Below are 25,639 nucleotides of genomic sequence, written 5' to 3'. Positions count from 1 at the left end.
TTCTGGTATTGTTTTCCCTGGCTGCTCCATTTGAAACGAGCCAGCAGCCTAAAGCAGGAAGGCCAACTGTTCCCCTAGTACTAACAAATGTGCTAATATGCACTAGTTTAAACTTGATCTATCAAGTGAATCAGTGAACCATGAAGGGTGGTGGGTCAATCAGGGTGTTGAGGAAACAAAGGCTCCCGGGGCAGCAGAGACGCTGTGCTCAGACATACATCTGTGCTGCTTTCAGGGCCCGGCCTCAGCAAAATGGGTTTATGTTACAAAAGTTAAGAGCCTGGAATCATGGCATTACCATCTACTTTTAGAAATACTTTATACAGCATTACGAATATTATACATGAGAAAAACTAACAATATGAGGCAGAGTTGTTAATGTAACTATGGAGACAGCACTGTTAATATTAACTAACCTAAGTTAATGTTTAACATTAATGGTTTAATTAAAACTTCATGCATGAAGTTTCAGGCTTTCATATCAAATCCCCATGTGATAGATACTCTGGAACAGGAGATAAAAATAAAATGCACTTTGTGCTTTTTTTTGCTACTTTATCATCTATTCTTAACAACATTTGCTGTCTTTTGTTAGTTTACAGAGTTTATAAGTAAAACTTTTTTGAATCAACTGTTAGTAAATCTTATCTTGTTAAAAAAAATGGATGAACATTGACAATTGTACATTTTCTCTCATTTTTGAGCCTGCCTCAACCCCTTAACAACCACTGTGAACCACTGTGTATTTGCATGTGCAGAGGATTTTGGATGAAACATTGAATTCTACTGACACAGTGTCTCCTCATGCCATGCCCATAAATCCTGTACAAAAAGATGTGATGTATCAATGGAAATCACTGAGAGTGGGGTGAGCACCAGGGCTGATACAAGATAACAGCACACTAGACCCAGTCTAAGCTGCCTTTTGGGGCCTTCCAGGAGCCACCCAGAGCCAAGGGTCCAGAGGTGCATGAAGATGGCAGTGGTTGTGTTAGAGCAGTTTAACAAACACACAATGTACAGGTCAGATTTCAGGAACACTCTATCAGTGAGCAAGCTCTTCATATCTAGCTGGCATGCACTGAAACAGCAGCAACAGCAGGCAGAAAATAAGAACTTACTTAAACATGGGAAGATGGTGGTACATTTATTTTGTTACCCTGTCACAAACACAGAGAAAGTTGTTCCTTCATCAATGTGTATGCATAAAAACCTAAAAACTTCTCAAAGAGTGAGGTAAACAAGTAGAAATTGCATTTATCTTCAGAGGAAACACACCTGTCAGAAACATATACTCCTGTTTGTCAGAATGTCTATGTATTGTTGATCAAATATATATATATATATATATATATATATATATATATGTTCTACTTTGATAAATCACCTGCTTTTAATTTAATCCAGCCCAGAAACAATAAAAAAAAATCCTTCAAGCAAATAATGAAGCAGTTAATGAAAAATTACTTTGCAGTCAGACAGACTGGGGAGGAGGGAGGGCAGGGAAGTAATTTTTACTATTTCAGAAGGATAAAACCAGAAGCAGCCAATTTCAGTTCATTACAAACTCCAGCACTTTTACAGAAAAAGAAAAAGGCTACAACAAAATTATGAAAATCCATTACTGTTTCACACAGAAATATCACCACCAGGAAATTAATGGAACTCAACTGCATTGTATACTTTTAGTTCAGACTTAGAAGAATTAGCAACTGGTATGATGAGGGTTTCATGCAGTTATTTTTATCTCTCTGAGTCCTGTTTATTCCTGGAGTAGAAGACAAGGAGAAAAATATACTGATCAGAGATCCAAAAAAAAAAAAAAAAAAATCTGTACAAGGTCTGAGCTTCTGGAGAAAGACTGAAGCAAGAACTTGAAACACCATTGCGCAGAACACTTTTTTTTTTCAGGTTCAGGTGGCATCCAATTACAAAGCTATAAAACAGAGACTGCACCTCGAGGTCAAGGCAACCTGAGCAAGAGATACTGCAGCTTTTTTTTCTGTGAACATATGGTATCACTGCTCCTGATAGATGGAGAGTAATCTAGGAACAAAACAGACATTTGCTCCTTATGCAAATGTCCTTGCCTTTATGGGTAGCTGGAGATCTACAGGAATCCTGGCACTTCTGCAGATTGAGATATTTCATGATAAAGTCTTTCAAAAGGGGAAAAGGGCAGGCACTTTTTAATATACATCTTCATTGGGAAAATCTAAAGCATACCTAAACAAGCAATGCAAGAATGCACCATTAATAACTCATGTTGTTTCTTCAATATCTGCTTGTGAAACTTTAGTAGAAGTGCACTATAAATTCTTATTCAACGTGTTGTTACAAACACCACAAATGTACAAGATTTGAATTTGTAATCTGGCTCAGTCTTGACAATTCAGCTGGAGTTCTAATATCACAAGATAGACTGCTTTTTTTCTGTAATAAACAAACTCATTTGCTATAATCTGTAAACAGAGGTACCCTGTGGAGTTAAATCAGAGTTTGGTATTGGAGAAGGGATGTCATTTTGGTTATTTAAATCAAAAGTGTACTATATTCTGTGCCTTTCAAATATAAACTACAGTGAAAGTCTTGGATTCCTTGTGGGGCTCTTTTACCCTACATGGTGAATTTTTTTTTCTTAATTTTGATCAAGCTTCCATAAAATAAAAAATAAAAAAACACCAACCAACCAACCCAACAACTGGCTAAACAGAGCATCCTGAAACTACCACTAGTCTAGGCAAACACAGAAAGATACTTTTAAAGTAAAGAATTGCATCCCATCACTATTATCAATAAACTTTGTATCAGATTATCCAACAAGAGTCCTACAGAACCTAAAAGCACTGCCACCTGTGAATTTATGAAGATGAGGGAAATCTCTCCCATTAGTCTCCTAAAGAATATGGAAGTCTCAACTGGGATTTCATAAACCATCACCAGAAAGCTCCTGAAGGGTTCCCAGAAGTGCAACTACTGTAGTACCATCAGGTGGGATGCAATTTCAAGTGAAAATATCAACAAAACATGTTATTTCTTTCAGAAACAGATTTCCCAGAAGATTCTTCAGTCAGAATAAAGAAAATCACTTATTTTCAGTAGCTTCCAAAACTCTTCCAAAAATAACAACAATTTATTTCATCTTCACAGATACATTAGTCAATTATTGTCACTTTTCTAGATTCTACACTTGACTATGTAAAACTTCAGTAGTAGACATTTGCCAGAAATAAGATTCACATCTGTGTTTTAATTTCCACAGGCAAGATGTTTCTAAGCTTCACTCAGCCTCATGTATTACCAATAGAAATAAATATGACATCAACCTCAATTAAATGCTTACCATTCAAAATTTCCTTCAGATGTCTAAACCATGACTGACAGTGATCTTCACTTAAGTTATTTAAATGGATAGCACAGTCTGTAAGCTTATTCTCTTCTTTATTCAAGCATTTGAAAATTGTGATACCCAACAAAGTACCACCTTTTTTCTGCCCTGCAAATCGACGACGTTTCAGTTTTACTGAAAATACATCTTTCATTTCAATAATCTCCTCTTGAGCCTGTAAAGCCACACTGGAATCACCTGTAAAGGAAAAAAGAAAAAAAAAAGAAGAGCATTACTAATGTGATTGGGAGTAACAACTAAAAGTATTGTTAGAGCTTCATCTCTGGGTTCACTTCTTGCATCTGTTCATCCTTGCATTGACACTTATGGTATATCATTTCCCTCTATCACTGGTCTTTTATTTTACCAACTTATGTATCCAGCTGTACAAACAAAATTATTTCAAAGAGGTTATTTACTCAGCTTTCTGGTGTTCAAAAAAATTAATAACATTTCACACTCTAAGAAGCACATTTTTGGAATTTCCATTCAAAAAGCAAATTCTTTATTCCTTGCACCTAAATCATAACAATCATAGCATTCATCCTAGGAAATCATAGATCAGAAAGTGTGCTATCACCCAAGCTGACTATATGCTCACTGTATTTTTTCATTTCGTATAACCATTGCCTTTTGTGTTTACATCAGAAACATATCAGAAAACAGTTGAGCAAAAATAGACAAATAAACTAAAAATGTGTTACCCATCTTTTTTTTTTTTTTTTTTTCATTTTTGATTTATATATTTAGTTTAGAAGACATGAAAAACAGTTTCAAAAAAGTTCTTGTGACAGTTTTAGATCCTCACCCCAGGGGGGATTTATGTTAGGCTAAGGGAAGGTTTTGTTATCTTGGGGCTGTTATTTACATGGATGCTGTGGCTGCAGATGCTACCACTTCATTTCCAAGTGCCTTTTGGAGATGTATCAACTGAGGCACTATGGGACAGGCTTCTGCTTTTCTGCTCTCTGGAGCTGTGTTCCAATTCCTCAAAAACAAAGTCAAATGCACAAACTAAAGGAAAAATGTCACTGTTCCTGTAGGTATCAGATTCTTTGGACACAGAAAGAAAATTTTCCCTGCTTTCTTCATAATTACAGTAGATCTGATACAGCCCACCAATAAAGAGCCCTTTGCAGCCCAAGGCAAGAAATACTAGAAACAAGAAAACTTCCCCAAATGTAGCAACACTCTGTCAGCTGGTTTCTCAATAGCAAAAACTGTAGCCGATTCTGTTTGAGGAATAGTTGATACAAGCTGCACCGGAGTGTTGGGAAAAACTATTTTAATTGTCATCTGGGGAAAGATGGACAGCACCCCCTACTTCATTACACCATATGAAGCTGAGGGTTTCACAAAGTCATATACTTTTTGTGGGCAGGAAAAAGATGACTTTGTCAATTCTTGTAACAGTTTGATACTGGCGCTATCAACGCTATTTCTGGAAGGAGATTATGCAGTGATCATCTCTCTGTCCAGGAATCCTGGATGACTTCTCCTCAGCCATGCCAACACAGATAAAGCTCAAATCAATATGATTTCTCCTCACAATTCTCAACCAACTTATTTTTTTTCCTGTTCTGTACCAAATAACCTGTGACAAATTGAAGCATGACATTGTAATACTTCCCACATATTTTTCCCAACTTGTTATACTTTATCATCCTAATATCTCTGTAAATCAGCTACTAAGGTGTAAAACTGCACTGAAATCATTCCAGTCTTAGCAGGAATACTGTGATAAGTAAACGTTGGTGTGCATTGAGATAGTACACAGGAAATTATCTGTAGTGCATATTTTCAAAAGTATACACTAAATAAACAGGAGAAAACTCACCTAAATATTTTTTTAAAAACCCAACCTAAATCCTGAAGTACTGTAACAATTGCTGTAAAAGCATTTTCATTCAGTGTATCCTTTAAAAATGAGGGAACTGAGGGGGAAAAAATACTGTATGATTCCATTTGAACTATGATTTTACACAAACTCAAAGTGAACATTGTTCAAACAAACTTGATATTAACATTACCAAACCAAAGATCTTCATTTTTGTCAAACTTAATATTATTCTTCTAAAACATTTAAGGGTAAATAGTCTTTGTAGGCCTGAAATGAAAAACTGGCAATGTCCCAAATTACCTAGAAACACATAGTTTAATACCTACCCTAAAGATTTGTTTTAATTTTTAAAACAGAATTTTTGAGGGGTCCGCTTATGTTTTTTCACAAAGTCTCACTGTCAGACTATGCAGTACACTGAAAATGCCAGCACATAACCTCAATTTTTTAGGAAAAGGAGTCAACAAAGACATGTGAAATATAACCACAACCATTCTGCAGCAACAACTGAGCTGCAGCATTCATTTCCCCAGATCAATACAAATATTCTAAGTGGGCCTGCTTTTTAAATATTTTAAAATAAATCATACTTTAAAATAAATCATATTTTGGGTTTAACTCTTAGTTTTGCTGAGGGTATAATGAACGTTATTATGCCAGTGTTATGGATGTGCACTAAATATAAGTTACAAACATTAGCCTATTTATCCTGAACAAGTCAAGGAAAATGAAGGCCTGATAAAACACTTTTTATCCCCCACTAGCTTTCATAAAATGACATTTAGTCTAAAGGCAGGTAAGGTCTGCATTTGCTTTTCATGACTATTTCAGCCAGTTACTTACTTGCTTGTGCATCTTCCTCTTACTCCGTAATTATCAAATTCTTATGTTGCTCAGATGCATATCAAAACTTTTGATATTTAAAGTAAAACATTCTTACTAGGCAGCACTAGACTTTTAAAACCACTATCTAACTTTGTTTCACAGGAATACATTTCCAGATGCATCCTGGAAAAGGATATAAACTCTGGGAATGCTGAACTGCAAAAAAATGTCACCCTCAATTTTTAATTTCTAGAGGAAATGTTGAATTAGCTAGTAGGATTAGGACAGCCCATTTTTACTCAAGTTGTAAAGAAATCTGTATAAAATCCTAGGCATACTCTATAATTTTCATTTTCTCTGCTTGCTCAAAATAAGACCATTGCAAATGCAGGAAAATTTTATAAAACAACTCAGATAAAGAAAATTTAACTCATGAACTGCATCTGTAAAATATTTCTAGAATGAGATAACAACCAAGCTAACTTTTGCAATAAAGTATATATTGGATAAAACGTCTTTTTAAACTTTGAAAAGTATTGGCTCGTTAGTATCATATTGGTTATTGCAAGCAGTTTCAGGACATTAACTGTCCTCTCACATTACTTAGAAAGATATTGGGTACCATCTGTTCTTGCAAGAGATTTAAGTATACATCTATTAGATATCATGCTATTTATTTAATTCAGTGCCCACTTCCCATTGTTGTATCTTCTGAAAAAAAAAAAAAAAAGTCAATTTAATTACAAGGAATAAAGATAATCTCTTCTACCAGGCTGCCCTGTCATCATGAAAGCAGAGAGGGGACCTGTATAAAGTAGGTTACAGGCGTTAGGGAAGAGCAAAACTAACAGCACTTAACATTTAGCAAAGATCTAACAAAACCAGAATATATGGCACTTAAAAAAAAAGTTACTATAAGCCAAGGGCTTGTCTAAATCAATCTCAGCACATCTGTCTGATGTAGAGCGTAAACAGGATTAGAGTTGGATTTATCTGCTTGACGCTAATTGTACTCAGTTTCTGCACATGTCCACTTTTTTTTTTTTCCAAATACAGCACGAAAAAAAAAAAAGAAAAAAGATTCATCTATCTCTAGGAAGTTTTATGCCCCTATTTATCATCTCACTAATTTCAAGCAATGAGCCTATCCTACATTTTTCCTATTTACAGTAGTCAAATCTCTTATTTAACAAAAAATTATGTCTAAATCAAAAAGATGAGGAACTAATACACTCAAATAGAGTTTAATTGTAAATAGTAAACCAAATTTTAATTAGTTAAGAGTGTTAAACTTGGCTTTAAACAAAAAGACTACCTCATGTTTACAGCAAAATTGATGAAAATACACACAAAGAAAAAAAGCAGTACTACTGAAAAACAGAATTTTAAAAGAAAATGTGGTATTTAAATATAAACACCAACACTTCCATAAGGAACAACTTTTTGAACTGTTATCTTACCACAGAGGCCCAACATCTAGAAGTGGTACTTAAGGACTTGATTTCCATAACAAATATCTGGAGTACATGGAAAATATTAGAAAACACACATGAAATGTGACTATAATTCAACTATAAGAATTGGGCACAAAGCAAAGAGTGTTATAGTCCCTTGGTCACAATTGCTTCCTATGACCTTTGGCAAGATACCGAGCCCTGCTGACTATAGTGAATAAATAAATCTTTTACACATTTTAAGCTCTCTGCCCCATTACATTCTCAAAGTTTACTTCCTTAATAGTTGACTGATATAAGTGAATAGAAATAATTAGAAATTTTAAAAAATCATCAAGACCATACCAAAGAAAATGCAGTGATCAGTACTTATTAAAGAAGTGTTTTATTATAAAACTTATTTATTATAAAATTGATCACAGACCATCCTACACTGTATGAACACTACTTTCAAAATAACCATTCAGGACATACAATAAAACATAACTATATTAATATAAACACAAAAATAAAATAAATAGAATTAAAAATTAAAGTAGTTTTGACAGTATGTCTATAAATTTGTATTTAAGAATATTTATTATAATGTCTAATGCATATAAACCAGCACCTATTAGCCCATCAGTTACTAAGCCCATTTTTCCCTCAGTAAGCAGCATGCAGCTGATTCATAAAACCTCTACAGTGTTCAGCTACTTATTGATTAAGGGCTGGCAGAGAGAAAAGCAGATATGATCATTCTTGCCAGAAAAGCAAAAAAAAAAAAAAACAACCCTGTAAAGCTTTTCTGGCTATTTAGCACTTATTTAACTACTCTAAACATGAGACAGAAAAGCTATTTCAAAACACATGAATTCTGAATGATTTCTTATTTCAAAAAGATAGGTCGTGCAACACTTCTGGCAAAATTTGATGCTATGCCTCTCACTCTCTTCTTCAAGCAGAGAAAGCAAAATTCCAGTTTCTGCTTGCCAAAAGTATCAAACAGTAAGCTGAGGAGAAGGCGGTACAGCACAAGGTTGGGGAGGGGCTGGTTTTTGTTTGAAGATTATTTTTATGTTACTCTAGTCCTTCTAAAAGGTCCTACAGGAGAAGTTTAACGCAAGCAAGGCCTAATCTAGAAACACATTTCTCAGACTGTGTGCAATAATCTGCTTGGGAGCAGCAAGGAGCTCAGAAAGTATTACAAGGGACTGAAGAGATGCATCTCAGTTTCTGCAGAGCTGGAGAGAAAAAGCAGGGTGCAACTACTCACTTCACCTTTTAATGGCAGCTCTTCACTTGCAGCAGCAGCTGTGTTCCTTCAGGGCAGAAAACTGAGCTTAAAAACATCTGACAGGAATACTACCCATTTTCATTCTCCTTCTCTAGAGAATCTTAGGGAGAAGTGATGCATTTTGCCAAGCAAATGCAATACCTTGCTGCTAATCCCTCTCTCAATACAGACTCACCTGCCATGACTGTGCAGTCCAGCCCTTTTCCTGAAGTCTGGCTCTGGGCAAAACGCAGCTGAGTCAAATCAACTCCCTAAAGTAACAGAGACTGCCCACTTTTCTTTTCCCCTGGCTTAGTCTTCTGACAAGTTGTTTAATATAACCAGTTCAAGTCCTATAAAACTAGAGATGCTACAAAGTGCTAAGAAAATTCACAGCAGGGAAGAAGGAAGAACTGGGACTGTGTCCTTTCATCAGCAGGAAGCCAGCATGGCTTGAGCCAATCTGCTGTGCATTTTCACTTCCAATTTCTAACTCCCCAAAGATCACACAGATCAACAAGAGTCAGCAAGAACTGGAAAGGATGCACAATGGCTTATCTTAATTCTTTAGCGCTCTAGTGACATCTTAGATGTTAAAAAAATATTTAAACTTCAGAATAAAATGCTGCTTTACAAAACAAAAATGATGCATTCAGTTACGTTTCACTGAACAAGGAGTTATTCATTATTCTAGCTTAAAGAAGTCATCTCATTTTAAACTATCACAGATAGCTACCTCTAAAAAGAATATTTTTATAAAGAATAACGGACATATTAAAAAAATAAAATGCCAGAATAGATTTTTACTTCAGGTTTCAAATTTTCCACACAATACTAGCCAAAAACCCAACAAACTGAGTTTTCCAGTGCAAATCTCAGTCATAGGATAAAGGCTTACATTACATAACAGAATAATTTCACTTATTTCTAAACCATTTCACTATATTCACAGCATGGGTAAATCCATCTAAAACTGTAACCTCCTACCTTTCATATTCCCTTCTTGTCTCCCACCACTTTCCAAATGGTTCTTTCCCCCAAGACAGCAGAACCAGCTGATTCCAGCCCCTGTTCTCTACCATATTTGTTGAAAACTAATCCTCCAGCTTCTGAACATCCCCACCAATCCAAGAGGGCTGCTGCACATGCAGCCCATGTGCACAGCTTTGTATCACAGCAGCTGAAGGAAGGGCAGCTTTAGGGAACATTTGGTGTAGTCCTTGAAGTCTTGACTTGGACCAGACTCAAGCACTTAAAATGTGGTTAAGTTTCACTACAGCTTTAAAAGGTCGCAATAGGCAAACTTCTGAAAAGAACAACCATCACCAAACTGCTTAGTTCTGGGTGAACCAAAAGAACAGAGGACCCCATACTGTAAGAGCAAGGTTTAGTACAGCTCAGAGACTGGTTTGGCTGGAGCTGATGCCTTGTGCAGAAAGGCCAGACTTCCCCTCTGAGCATGACCACATCTCAGAGTGACACTCCTACACAGCATCCTGGGTCTGCCTGATGCCCAGCAGCCATGGAAAAGGCCTTTCCTCCTGTAATGAGGCTCATCAGACATCTATCCATCAAGCTTTCATTAGTGTCTTCATTCAGCTCTCACACAGAACAGTGAAGAACCTTGCTTATTAACTACAGGCTGACAGCAGAATTTCATTAGAAAAACATATTGAAACTGGCAGTTTGAAAAGAAGTCAAATAGCTTATTGAATAAATACCTCTGCATGAAAGCGTGATTGAAGCTTTAGCAGAAGGCCTTAATGCTGTTCCAGAGAAAAAGTGTCACCTTAAGGAAGAGCTTCCCCTTCATTCTACAAGAAAGAATTTGAGGGAGATGATGAATTTTAAAATAACATAAAGATCTATTGGGAATAATGCTAGAACAAGAAGGTAAGCTGAAAGGAAGCAAGGCAGACAATGACTGATTCCCATCCTGAAGCATTTGAGAGGATACACAAAGCAAAGGCTTTGCTTTTAATAATTACATTTTCTTATCAACACCACAGCAAGAAAGAGGCCACTGGAAATATACTACAGAAAGCTCTACATTTTATATTAAGAATATGGCCCACATACTGCCTAATTTCATAATACGATTTGAAAAGTAACTGCAAACCTTTCATTTAGCAGCTGAAACTTTAAAGCTTTTTACTTAGTAAGTAAGAGGACTTATGTAAGAAACTTCACAGTAACAAGAGGGTAAAAAGTGTCATGGATTTCCACCATTTCCCAAAACCTCTGCAAACATATGTATCAGATTAAATGACTGGTCTTACACAGACCAACCATACACCCATCATAACATGGAATTTATTTGGAGAGATTTCTGAAATAAACAGAAGACGGGTATCTAGTAGCCTACATGATTTAACAGAATGGGCTAGCAGAGCATTAATATACTAAAGAATCCCCAAAGAGGAAACCTGAGCCTTATTTTACATTTCCTCGAAAACATCTCACACATACACAGTGTTTTGTACCTACTAATTTATGTTACAATCACAGCAATTACTTCTTTCATTTCAGAAAATAAGGGGATGTGGGGAAACAAATAACCCCTTATGACCACATGACATTACTGAGTTTGATTAAATACAAGTTAATAATTACTTTTACCTGGAGTCTTACTTGCACCAGATCTGTCTCAGCCTCAAATAAAGATTTAGAAACCATCCATACTGCTAAATATCAGTGTTTCGGGGAACTCATTATGTCTCAAATATCTGAATTTTAGTCTCTTCTGAAAAGAAACATTTTCTTCAGGAAAAAAAGGACAAGCAGCCCATTCTAAACACAAGTTAATTTCCTTCTGTAAACTATTGATAATTCATGTACCCTAGCAAGTCATGCTTTTAGTTATCAAAGCATAGCTATCAGCTGCTAGATGAGCTCATCCATGAACTTCTTCATGTTTGGCTTTATCCTCATGGATCTCTGGTCTATTTCTTTTTTTCAGAGATTTATGAAGGAAACTCTGACATCCTTTGTATCATTGTATCTGCATCTCCTGCAGTAGCCCAAGGGCAAGAGATGGCAATAGCACCACCAGAATCCTCTGACAAGCATAAAACCCTTCCCTCGCCCCAACGCTCAGTTGCCACTTAGGAACAGGAAGAATGCAGGCTACACCACTTTGCCTGCAGGGGTGAATGAATCCTATTTTGTTCATGTATACCACACTTGAAACAAACTTAAAAGCAACAAAAAAAACCCCCAGAATTTTGTTAGATGATCTTTATAATATAGATTTTTTTTCCCCCTTCTCCTTATGGACACCATTCATATTTCTCTAACTTCGTAAAATATTTTGTCCTATTAAAATATAATTTATATTATAATAGATGTAAAAAACCAAAAATTACTTAGAATGCAATACCAGCTTTAAGGTGTTCTCAGTCAATTGTGCAGTATACAAATTAGCACTTCATATAAAGAGAAAGTTTACAAAATGCAACACTCCAGAAGCTTTCTGGTATTACAATTATTTTTATTATATAGAATTGACTCCATTTGCAATGATGCATAATTCTGTGACTGAGGAAATTACATTCTCAGACTGTCATCAATTTTTTTTTTTTTTTGGTAGCTTAACACTATGACAAAGCTCTCACAAAAGATTTGATACCAATATGATGTGACACAACTGAACCAAACCTTAATTTCACTCACAGTGAGAAATCACAGGATTGAGTAACACTGTGCAGTCTTTTAGAAAAGTTTATTGCTTCCAGATGGATGCAAGTTTCCTTTCAGCTCTGATTGTATCTTCTGTACACAGGGTGCCAATGTTGCTATAAACATAGTCAAAAGCAGTTATAAAGATAAATTATTAGAATATTGACATAAACAAGCTCAGACAATAGCTGCTCTCTGCACAAAGTCAGGACAACCACCTCAGAGTGCTGTCTGTCTGCCTCACAAATGTTCAATAAAACAACACCCTTTTTAGAAATTACAGACCCTTTTTAGAAATTACAACCCCATACACGAACGAGCACAAATTTCCACAGTATCCATGAAATGATTTCTAATTCCAACTGCGTGCTCTTTGCCCCATGTTGTGTAGTGCCATGTGTTTCCCTGCATGGTGCACGCCACCAGGACACCCACCTGTGCCCGTGTATCTGCACTGAGCTCGGGGTACACTCACTTCATTTAGCAGCAGAGCTGCTGCACACACACTGCAACGCACCCGCGTCAACAAAAATTGTAAATAATAAATATCTTTCAGCTAATTTAAATTTTGGTCCATGTGCATCAGACACTTATAAAGGCTATCAACAGGTCTACAAAACATTGAGCAGAAAAAAAAAATTCGAGGGAATATCTGATTAGTCTATAGAAAATTATATATAATGCTATTTTTAAAATTAAAATACACTCAAAATTATTAGGCGAAGCCCTTTGAGTTGTTTTAATATTTTATGTTGTTATACCATTTAGAAATCACATTAATAAATGGTAATGAGTCATCTACAATATTGTTTGAAAATTGCATGAGAGTCTCAAAAATCTGGAGATTTATATTTTGAATTGTGACATAACCAGTGCATAAAGTAGGATAAGTTAATGCATTTCAGAAAACATGGAGAATTCATAAAATGCTTTATGAATAAAACTTCTACATTGAGTACCAGGAAATTCAAAATTAAGTATAGAGATAACTTTCAGTTTTATATCAAACTACATTAGTATACTAAGTTATATACAGAAACTTCCTATTTTCTGACTCACTCATCAAGAAAACCCTCCAAAAAACCCACTCCAAAATGCTCCACAATGTCTGCTTTACATCCTGGCATGCACCAACAACTTCAAACAAACCTCTCTAATGAACTTTAAACAAGTTCTTTGGTGTCTACCACTAACTCCTCTTATCTCCAGTACGGTAAGTGCACATACACATCACATTAACATATTCATTCCTAATCCTAGTACTAAGTACTAAAATTAAACAGAAAGATGACTGATTGATGTATTAAAAAACAAACAAACAAGCCAGTTTCTGATCAGTATTCACTGTTTAATAAACACATCAGATGACAAAGATACGCTTCAAATCTCCCATAATACAAACAAATTTTTAGTCTCCCAAATTTTAAATGCTAGCATTACACCAATATATACAGGGATTACCATTATGAGGTTGAAGTATCTTACTTGCAGATCCTATGAATTTTACTCACAGCATCATGATCCTCCATATGGTTGCAGAGTCAAGGAGCAATTCCCATTCAGAGTGCCCACACAGCAACAGAGAGATGCATCTTCAAACTCTCCAGCACACACTTGCACAGTGTGTTGTTGTTACTATTCCATGCAAATTTTCCTCTATCACAATATTAAACCTATTTTGCTCATCTAAAAGTTAATTTAACAAATATCCATTTCTACACGTATCCAGCCGCACAGTACAAATCATACAATAATCTTTGATCTAGCCATAAAGGGAATTAGTGCAAGAAAATTATCACCACCTGTGTTCAAGAAATAATCAGTATTGATACCTTGGCACACATCTTTAAGTTGCTGACATAAAAAATGGAAATGGATGTTTTATATTAAGGGTTGTCTTCTGCAAACACCAGAAATCTTCTCAAACATATTTAGGGAAAAATACCAGCAAAGCATATTGAAGTTACACTTTTTCCTTATTTTAAAGTTGATCAAACTAAACCATTTGCAATTGTTTCAGACTCTTATCCTATATAAGTCTAACTATGTCTTTGGAATTTACTTTCCATTCTCCACAACACAAATAAATATATTTTAAAACCCCAGGACTATAATAATTATAAGCATTTACATAACACTTGAATGAAACAATATTTTCAAGGGAATTATGGCTAAGAAATTCAGGTTTCCTATACAGTCTGCTAGTGCACTGTAATTCTTAACCAACATTTAATAAAATTAACCCCTTGGTAATTTGTCAGGCAAAGAACATACCAAATACCTTAAAGAGTATTGTTCCACCAATAAAAATAAGTACCTTGCAAATGGAAGGCTAGGCAAACTGAAGTTCAAATTTTATCAGCAAATCTTGCTTGGCACTGCAGACACTGGTGGAATTGCAGACTAGTGATGTGTGTGCTTTTACTCAAAATATCATTTAAATATAATCTAACTGGTTTCTGGTAGGTAAGACCAGCACTACCAGGACAGAGCAAACGTCCATCTGTCCCAGTATCTTATATCAAACCATAGCCATAAGCAGATGCTAAGAGAAGAAAAGGAATAAAGGAAGCATTTATTCTCTTTTCCACTAGTACTTTTCCATTCCCACCTGTTTTCGTTTGGGATACCCTGGACTGACTGGGGTTTCTACACATTTAACAGCACTCAAATGAGGCCTTCCATCTCCATCTGAAGCCACAAAGTCTTTTAGCATCAACAATCCTTTGGCAGTAAGTTTTATATTTCTCTTAGCTATTCATTTGGTTTTCAGCCTGGTTCTTCTCAGCCTTATTAGATGAGCCATATTTCTTATATTGTACATCTGCCACTTACTTGGTCCAGGCCCCATCTCAAGCACCTTCCTTTCAGACCAAGAAGTGCCAGCCTAGTCTGCCACTCTCATCCAGAAGCCATTATGAACCTTGAACCATTGTCACCCCTTGAACCTTCTGAGAACACCAGAACTGCACACAGTATTCAAGATGTGGTTAAATAACTGCTGGTTTATAGAGCATACAAACATCTGCTTTAGTCTCTATTTATGTTCTAATTATCCTTAACATAATAATCCTGACAACGGTTTAAGTGACAGATGACATTTTCCACATGATAAACCTATAATCATACATATTAAGAACGGTACAGCTACAGCTCCTGGTCTTTATTCCAAGCTGATGGCATTCAAATAAGAGATCGATACATCACACTACGTGTAATTATTCCTACTCTTGGGCTCACTGTCCTGTTGCTTAGTCAAATCTGCAAAACTGTCATGGCTTTGAATTTGTGCTGTAGGAAGAACTTACTTTATTACTCTGCTCCCACGTAAAATCAATATTGCTAAATGCTAATGAAAAAAACAGCATCTGCTTTAAGCAAGACAAACATTAATATACATAAAAACATCATTGTAAGTTCAGTACTGAATTTCTGTGTGTACCTTCCCCAAACAGTTTCCATAAAACAAGTGAGACCTAGGGACAAAATTTCAAAATCACCACCTGCTCGTTTCCATCATATTTTAAATAATTAACTACTCAACAAATGTAAATCCTAAAAAAAAAAAAAAAAAAAAAAAAAAAAAAAAAAAAAAAAAGGCAGCTCTTATTTCATTTTAATTTTTCCTATACTTAAAAAAGAAACATTGATCAGATACTCTTTTTTTCTGCTAAGCGTTGTTTTCCAAACCAACTCCACTTACTACTAGCCTTGTTTAGTGAGTGTGTTGCAGTCAAGTGACCAAAAAACATTACATTTTACATTAAATACTCAGAGTATTCTTTTTCCTTAAATAAAAACAGTAAAAAAATAAAACCAGACAACTGTATGCAATATTTTTCCAACCATGGTAATATACAATACACTTAGGTTTACAGTGATTGTGTCAGCTGCAAAATCCACTGAATTAAATCACAAATCCATTCAAAGTTTGATGTTGACATGAGTTACTACGATCTATAACCCTCTAACTGTTAGTGTATTATTCACTGGCACTGTGATAATTTTGATCCCTAGCTAATCACCTCACTCCAAGTTAAATTACATAGATGTGACAGAGCAGGCCTTTGGGAAACCCCAAACCATCCAAGCATGAAATCTTTCAGTACCTTTCTTGACAGAGCATTTTGACAAGTCTCCAAAAGGCCATGCAACTAACAGGAGAGCAGGGAGAGAACTGGGACAGGAGCAATCTCATTTTGAACCATCTTCAGAACAGTCAACAGATCAGCCAGGCAAAGATGTGCTAATTTCACATAGAAACCCAGCAAGTCATCTTGAATGTTTTCCTATTTACTGTTAGCAAGAATTTTCACTACTTAGAATTACATAGGCTTTTTTTCAAAAGCCATTTTAATATGTTATTTTTAAGTGAGAATACTTATTCTATTTCTACTATGCTGTACTAAAACAATGAAGAAAAATGTAACTACAAGATAATTTTTAAACTTTGGTCAAATGACAGCAGGGTGATATAACAATGAGCACTAAATTACCCCAACTCAGATCAGTATGTGCAAAACAGTATTATACTTAGTTATAAGGATTTATTGCTGTTACCCTTAACTTGATCATTCACGTGTCAAATTTTGTTTTTCCAAGACTGTCTGTGCTGTGTAAAGATCTGTTTCCAGGATACCTATAATTGTGCAGTACATAACATCTGTTGCTTTGCATTTTCAGAGCCTCACAAAGAACACTTTCCTATATTCACTTGAGTGTATGGACTGGCAGAACAGATATATTGTCACAGTTCAAATAAACTGACAACTACAGCAACTATTCAATACTGAAAAGCATCTAACTAACTACCATCTGACGTTGCTCAAACAGGCAAAAGCCAGGAAATCCAGAGTTCAGCACTGAATTCTGTTAATGAACTGGCCATTTGTTTAAACTTGCAACACACAGGTGAGAAATAACCACATGCTAGACTAGAGAACTGTAAAACCAAGTCATTGAAAAATTGTTGTCAGTGATTTAATATAGTCCTATGACAACTAAGTGAGAAACTGGGGAAGAAGGTTCCATCAGATCTAAAACATAAGTGGATTGTGTTTCATCAGATCCCTTACAGATAGGCTATCAGACATCAAGTCTCACACAAAAATTCAGGCTTACAATTTCAATTTTTTTTTTTTAGTAACACCTGGTTTTACTGTTCAAATCTGCTCTTCAACGAAAGGGAGAAGGGTTCCTACATTGCAAGACAAGAGTTCCAAAACTACTGCCCTAGTGTAACAGTTTGAGACATACCATCCACACCTTTAGTCCACAGATACCAGTATTTTTGAAATAATCTGAACAATTGAAAGGAAGATGTTCTACTCACTTATTCCAAGTCAGCAGTTAAAAAAAAAAAAAAAAATTAAAAAAATCACAACCCAAAAAACTGACAGTTAATGTCTATGAGGCAGGAATCAATTTAGAAAAGGATCCTGGTAAAATACAATTCTATAGCAGTCACAGCACTAAATGACAAAAAGGTCACATTTTGAAAGGAAACAGCAGATACCACCACAAAACTAGCAGATGTTCCTAAAGGATCATCTGTACAAAAACATAAGCATATGTGAGAGAAATCCAACACTATCACAAAATCAGTTGGTGTCTAACATAATAGCAGTTCCTTATGGCAATATGGTAATACATGTATCAGATACTCAACACATTATGGTTTTTTGTCTGCACATACTGTTACAACATAAGTCAGAAAAACCAGGACCACTGATTTCCTCCAAAGGAAAACACGAGTTCCACAACCCACTAATGTTAAGGTACACAGACTACTCAGTTCTTCGGGTTATGTTCTCAGATTTTCAGCCACTTAAGCTTCTTCATAAATTGTCTTATTAGGATAAAAATATCTTTGGAGTACTGCATGTGCTAAATAAAAACTTCCTTCTGAAGACAGTGCGTAATATAGCCAGATATACCTAAATGAAATATCAAACAAAAAGGGATTTCTTCTATCCAATATCTATTTGTTTGGGTTTTACATTATTGCAACAGTACCTATTACTTACCTGCTGCTCTGTGGCATACATAGTTAACAAGAGATTTACAAAGAGAGGAAATTTGTTTTTCTAAGTTTAGTTTTATTGATTCCAACAAGACCAGATGACAGATTTTCTGCTTTTATTGCTATTTTGCAACTATAAAAAAATCATGCATTTTTCAATTAATTACCCTTAAAAGTCAAGATAAGCAGGCAACATTTGATGCAATAGAGAAAGACAAAGGTGCATAATAGAGGGGTACAGATTCAGGGATGATATGGTAAAATGACAATCAAAGAAAGAATACAACAGCATCTAGGATCTGAAAGAGGGACTAAAAACATAAGTGTTTCTGAAGGGCAAAAACCCAGGATAATTAAGAAACTGAGATAACAGACTTCTACTTAGATAAGGGATTTGACTGTATATTCTTTAATGATTTTAAAAGAACAATAATTTATATTGAAAAGGGGACTCAGTGTTACAGCACTATTGTGGATATGAAAATATCACTAGCATGAGCATCAAAGATTGGTTAACATACCACCTTTTTTAGTAAACACCTTTGGATCCTCTCTATCATGCTATACAAGCAGGACCATCAATTGACCCTCACATACCTTTGTCCAAGAGGTAAAGTCAAGAGTTGTCAACTACTCTGTGAACAAGAAAATTACAGAACCTTGATAACTTTTTTTTTTCTTTTTTAACAAATTCACATTCTACTCTTCATCACCTTATTATGTCTCCTCTAACTCTCCAGTGATTTCCTCCCTCCCCCCGGTATCACACACCCTCCTCACACCACAGCATCACCCTGCATGTCTCCCTGTCTGCCCAGCAACAGCTCCAGTGTCCCCTCTGTTCACTCACATCCCTCCCACACCCACAGGGCACTGTACCAAACCCCCTGCACTTCCATAATATACCAGCTCAGCCCCACCACAGCACTTCTGATTGCACCCTGATTCCCACTCATCTTTCTTCAACCCGCCTGCTCAAAAACTCCAGCCAAAACCCAGCACCAGCTATGCCTGGCTTGTTCCTGGTGTGCCAACTGCCCAGTGATGCACAATGTGCCAAGCACCCAGCCAGGCACCATCCTCGCTCCCCAGGCAGGAAGAGGAGAGGAATAAAGCAAAACACAGCCTTTTCTATAATAACAGAACATGGTAAAGACCTAATTATTACACAGCGCTACAAGAGAAACAAAGAAAAAAACCCCCAACCACAAAAGCAAACGCCATCATCTTTATCCAAGTCTAAAACTTGCTGAGTTTATGGCCTACAACGGCTTTAAGATAACACAAACCACAAATTCATCAACAGAACCTTTATTCCTGGGACAAAGATTTAAATATCTGATCTCTCTCTTTGGAGGTAGAGAATTATAAAGGCCCTATTAGATAACCAGAGTATGTTAGCCCCTTTCAATGTGAGCAAAGAGGTGCATAAATGTGTGAAACACAAGAAAGAACGGAAAGAATGAAACAATGGATGTTGTGCCACAAACACATGAACTGATCTTCTGATAAAGGGAAAAAAAAACACATGGACAGTCAAGATATTATATTCAAAAGTCCCCTGAAATAAAGAACAAATTTTAAGACTCTTTTAATTAGTGTATCCTATTTCCATAAATATTTTTAAATTTCCACAATAAACTGTAGATTAGTAAATTACTTTGCAGCTTCATACAGCATTTTTCTAAAAGACATTAATTTTATGGACTTCCTGGAAAAAGATTTGACTGTCTTGTAAGTTCAGACACCATGGGATTGTTTAAAACTGCATGTTTTCTTCCTTCAATATACATCTTAAAGCCATATATGAATGTGGCACATGAACACCTCACTTTCAGTTACATTTCATAATTTTTATGTCTCTTCCTTAAAAATAGTTTCTCTGTTTGGACAATAGATAAGCCACTTAGAGAAAATATGTTCTCTACATATCAGAAGTAGAAAAGTTTTGAATTTGGTCTTCTTGGAACTTCGGTAACTCACATTTTGTAACAGCCAGTTTCCATTTCCATTATTCCTGACTGACCGATAGACTGACAGATGTCTTACTTTAGAGATCCCAAACAGACTATTGGTATCTATTTCAGCCACATCTGTTCCTAAATAGCCTTGGCAATAGGCCACTATGCACTCGGAATTAATTTTAAGTCCTTTATTGCTGACTCTTTCACTGTTGAAATACATCAGTGACTCTTTTTCCTTATTGCTCACTTACATAGAATACCTATAAATCTATATTTTAGGTGCATATCAAGAACTATAGCATACCATCAATAAGAACAGTATATAACAGTATATTAAACAATATATTGATTAGCTTTAATTCATTATAAAAATGCATATATTTTGTTTTTCTGCTATTCATTATGAAATATAGTCAATAGTACATGAACCTCTGGATTGCTCCAAGATCTCATTTTCTTTTTTGTTAATTAATTTAGAAATTATGTTCAATTGCCTATATTTAAAGAGCAAGTCTTATCCAAATTATTACTAATATTATCCAGATAGTCAGCCCAGCCTGCAAGCTGTCAGTCAGAGAATAACTTCATATATCATTCAGTTTCGTACACTACACAGACAAGAAATTACACGTATAAAATTGATCACCATGATCAAAATCCTCCAGACTTCACATACTGGTAAAGCACTCAACAAGTGCCAGTTTTGTTACACTTCCTACCTGACAGAAAATTGCTGAAAAACTGCAATTATGTTTAATCGGGAAACTCTGTGGCAAACTTTAAAAACATGCTGAAGGCTTTAAAAATTATCACAATAAAGTCTTTATTTAACAACAGAAGAGCCATATGCATAAAGAGGATACTAATTATCTTCTGTGAACTTATAAAAATCACATACAATACTCAAATATGTACATAAGATAGCTTTTTCTGCTATAGTTTTGAAGCAGCACTCAAAATGAGAACCTCCAGACTTCAGGGCTGGATTATTAATAGAGAAGTCTTGCCTTTTTCTTAATTTCCATGATTATATTTATAGCATAGGAATGCCACATAGAAAGAAGCTAGGAAAAAAAAAAATACATCAACTACTGACTGTGAGCTCTGTTTCTCATTGGGGCAGCTGGTGCACTGTATAAAGCAAGAAAGCAGCCACAGGTCAGAGGGGTTCTGCCTCCAGTGAGGAGAAAAGGCTCAGCTGAGCTGCACAGCCAGGCTGTATCTGCAGCCTTTCCAAGGGGGCAGCTGAGCCGTGCCTCACACTTGTCCACATTCCCACCTGACACATTCACTCCCCCAGGCTCCATGCCCAGCCGCCTGCCCAAGACTCACTTCTGCCATGAGCTTTGTTATAAGAAATAACACACAAAACTCATAATGCTTATTTGAGAGGTAGGAACTTTGCTGTAGATGAGCAAGGAATAAAGCCGTTGAAAATCATCAGCCAAGCATGGGTAGCCAAAAACCTCTTGGAGATGGAAGCTGGAGAAATGAGGACAGAGTAAGGAAGGGAAGTCCCCCTGATAATCAGGCTGCCTAGAGCCCCACAGGAACAGCACAATGGTGCAGAATTACACATGCACCACTGTGACACGATTGGGCCCAGGCACAGCACACGTCCCCTGCTCAGGAACTTTGAGCTGCAGGTTTGAGCTCTGGCAGAATCTGGAGGAGCCAAGGCTGCACAAACTACCACGTGTAAAAACAAACAATCTGAACCGTAGAGCTACAAATGACAAACTACGACTTCAGCAAGACAGGAATTCATCTGGAGAACTGTGGGGGATGGGAGGTTAGGAAAAAGGGAAGAAAGCAACCACCTTACAGTTCTCTAATTTTGACAGACTGTAGGATTTGCGGTAGAAGAAAGACCTTTGCCTAAAATAGGAAGAATCGCTACATACAAGTCCAAGCAAGAGCCATTCAGCAGCGCTTGCAAAGCGTGAAGACCTGGCTTGACCTCTCAGAGCCTAAGGCAAACTACATTATGAAGCTTTTGGGTTGGAAAGAGCGTGCATAAGCCAAATCCCAGTGGAAAGATTGTCCAGAGAGCCGTTAGCCATCTCTGAACACTTCACTGCTGTACTTAATCTACGAATGAGACCCCACCACAGATGGCTCCTCCCAGCACCAGTACAGAACACCCCAGGGTAAATGCTATTGGGAGCCAAGAATGAGGGAGAGAAAAAACATTCAAGCTCTGTGTTTGACTGCTGCAACTGCAGCCTCTCAAAAATGAAACTACTCGGCAACTCAATGCCACATAGTATAAACCAAATTGTCAGAGAAAGAAGGTTCAGAGTATTTTTAATACATGTGCAGTAAAAGCCCAAATCCTGATAAAACTGGCAGCAGCTTGTCAGTGCTGCTTTCCATAGGACTCCTGAAGTCCTGCCATCTGCTATAGGTCTGACTTTAGGCACGGCATACTTCATTACCTTTCAGGTGCTATGAAAAGTTTCTGATGTCTGTATGAAAGCAGCAACTGAGAGGGATGAATTTTTCCTAGGAAAACAAACAAACCAAACCAGCGAAACAAAACAAAAAAGGCCAAAAACACACTCATCTCAAATCACAGAATATACTCCCCATCTCTGCAAGCATGGAGCAATATTACCAACGCCAAAATTTATTCTTCCTGTCTGCACCTTAATATCCTTCACGGATGACAGTTACAAGACAATTACAGACTCTAGTTCCTGATATATAGCAATTCAACCTACATCAAAGGAGGCAGAAACATAAAGTGACACTCATATTAGAGCTCTACACACAGAACTAAATAATTAATAAATCACATTACAGATCACATACACAGAGACCTCTAGTTAGTCCCAAAGGGGAAGGAAGAGAACCTCCAGCACTAAGTAACACCATTACTGAAGGCTGGCTCCCCAAGAGGAAGGACTGTGGTGCACCCACACCGGCTGCAGGAGTGATCAAAACTCAGCAGTCCTGCGGAAAAGCAGGTGTTTAGGTGTGAGTGCAGCACTGCATTACACTGTGCAGAGGAGAGGAGTCAACAGCAGAGCATGACTGTGTATTTGCTCAGTTTCGGTAGCTCTGGTATCCCAACATGGTTACATTAAATGAACCATACTGACTTCACCTGTAAGCATCTGACTACTATTTTGCTATAGTCTCTATGGCTATGAGATCTTACCTACAGGAACTTTTAAATTCTGTCCAATACACTTCTAAAACAAACGTGGTATTTTAAGCCTGGACAAGGTAACCATGCCATCCGGGAAGGCAAACACGCTGCCTGGAAACTGCATTCCTGAATACAACTTTGATTTCTCTTTTGTGTAAACGCTGGGAGGTCACTGAAATAAACAAGCACCCTTAGGAGTGTCTACGCAGTTTTAAAACTACATATATGTGTATACAGTTTCTAGGAGAAAAATATCCATTTGGATACGTTCAAGCAGCATTCCTTCGGTTATTAAACTTTTGTGTATAATTAGTTTCACTTGATCAAATCCTTTAACCACACTTTCTCAGTGTGTTGCCGTGTGAACACAACAGAGCAACGATGACCTGCAAGAGAAGCCTCATCACAAAACTCAGGCACATCCCCCAAAACCATTCTCTCCTCTCTGTGCTCCAGTTTATGTACCTGCCAAAGAGTATAAGCCGGGAAAAGTTGACACCACAGAAACAAAATCAAATCCTCTTACTTCTCTGCCTGGGGCTAAGAAGCCATAGAAACATCCTCTCTACCTTCTGTCCCTTTCGTGTGACCCACCAAGAAGACAAGAGTCTTGCCAGAGAGAGCTGGTTCAGATACAAGACACTCAAAGCTCATAACTCAATTGTTATGAACAATTTATTTTTCTTTTCAGTCAGCAAAGTAACTCGAAGGGAACAGAGGTGCCCGATAGTGCTGCCTTTAATCACTTTGCTGCAATCCCGGTTTAGGTGCCCGCCCGCGCTGCCCGGGGCGCCCCGGCCGCCTCTCCCCGCGGGCCCCGGGCCTCGGGCCTCACGCCTCACGCCCCCTGCCCCCGCCCCGCCCCGTCCCACCTGTGGGGCTCTCGGGCAGGATGGGGCTCCAGCGGAGCCGCCGGGCGCTCAGAACCACATCGCAGCTCCTCTTGCCGATCTCGAAGATGCCCCTGAGGAGCGGCTCGTCCCCGGCCCGGGCCGGGGGGGCCGCGGCCAGCGGGGCCACTCTCCGCCGCCGCTCCTGGGGCGCGGCCCGGGCTCGGCGCTGCGGGCGGGGGGACAGCGGGGCGGCGGCGGGGCCCGGCATGGCGGCAACGCGCCCCGCTCCGCTCCGGGCCCGCTCCGGCCCCGCACCGCCCGCCCCGCCCCGCAGGCGGGGCCGCACCGCCCGGGGGCCGGCGGAGGGCGCCTGTCCCGGGCCGGGCCGGCACTGAGGGAGCGGCGGGACAGAGCGCTGGGCTCCGGCCGCGCGTCCCTCCCCGCGCCGGGCAGAGCGGCGGGTGCGCTGCCACGGGAACGGCGGCCCCGGGGCGCTCCGGCATCCCAGCGCCCTGCCCGCCTCGGTCACTTCTCCAAGGACGGAACGCTCCCACTACAGAAATTAATTTTCCTTGTCAGAGCCCCACGTCTTCCACTTCTCTGTTATCGTTAACAGTATTGCTGCTACTTAGCTTTAGAAAACTACGACTTGAAGTTCTAATAGCCCTTCCGTACTAAAAAGGCTGTGTCTTTCACAGGTTGTGACTGACATAACATTGATGTAAATACCATGTTGGCATTCCTGCTGCAAAGCAGATTATCGCCATCAGCCCGGGTGGAGGCATCACCCAGTTATACCCTTCGTTCATAACGACCGAGAGAAACAGTGACTGGGAGTGTGACACTGACTCGTGCTAGAGGAGACCCGCTATCGAGTGAGCTAGTGCAGAAAGAATGCCCACAAGAATTGTGTAGCCATCCCTCATCCTCAAAGCTTGAATGCCCGGGAAAAGGCCACTTCACTCCTGCTCTGTAAATGATAGACTTTGCTGCTTGGAGGTATGACAGCTTTACTCACGATTCACTGATGACAAACACCTTAGAGTGCAGGGACAACTCCTATTTATAAGGTGCTTCTGAGCCTCTAAGGGCTAAACTTGTACATTTATAAAGTTTTATAATGTCATGGTGACTTAATAGGATGTGAAAAGGATATTCTTAAACAAGAAGTTCAGTAATTTTAATGTTTGTAACAAGACAAATGTAAACGTCCTTCTGAGACAAAG

The 25,639-nt window shown here is 37.9% G+C and overlaps 1 protein-coding gene across 2 annotated transcripts in view; it reads right to left on the bottom strand.

Annotated features, from left to right (window-relative positions):
- The window catches only part of CERKL (CERK like autophagy regulator), a gene marked incomplete at its 5' end in the record, with an annotated part of 52,330 nt that extends 27,649 nt beyond the window's left edge, over positions 1–24,681 (bottom strand). Inside the window, 4 exons of one of the 2 annotated variants that reach the window (XM_083865080.1) lie at positions 3,344–3,586; positions 10,484–10,576; positions 11,382–11,505; positions 12,435–12,507. In XM_083865080.1, the coding sequence (XP_083721206.1) occupies positions 3,344–3,542 (199 nt within the window). Of the gene's footprint in view, positions 1–3,343; positions 3,587–10,483; positions 10,577–11,381; positions 11,506–12,434; positions 12,508–24,452 lie in introns of those variants that run through there. The other variant, XM_083865079.1, reaches the window with a different exon arrangement.
- Positions 24,682–25,639: the final 958 nt, after the last annotated feature.

Source organism: Zosterops lateralis, assembly GCF_965231275.1.
Source record: "Zosterops lateralis genome assembly, chromosome: 7".
NCBI classification, from domain to species: domain Eukaryota; kingdom Metazoa; phylum Chordata; class Aves; order Passeriformes; family Zosteropidae; genus Zosterops; species Zosterops lateralis.
The sequence above is the reverse complement of the archived record's forward strand: the minus strand, read 5'-3'. Positions and strand labels throughout refer to the sequence as shown.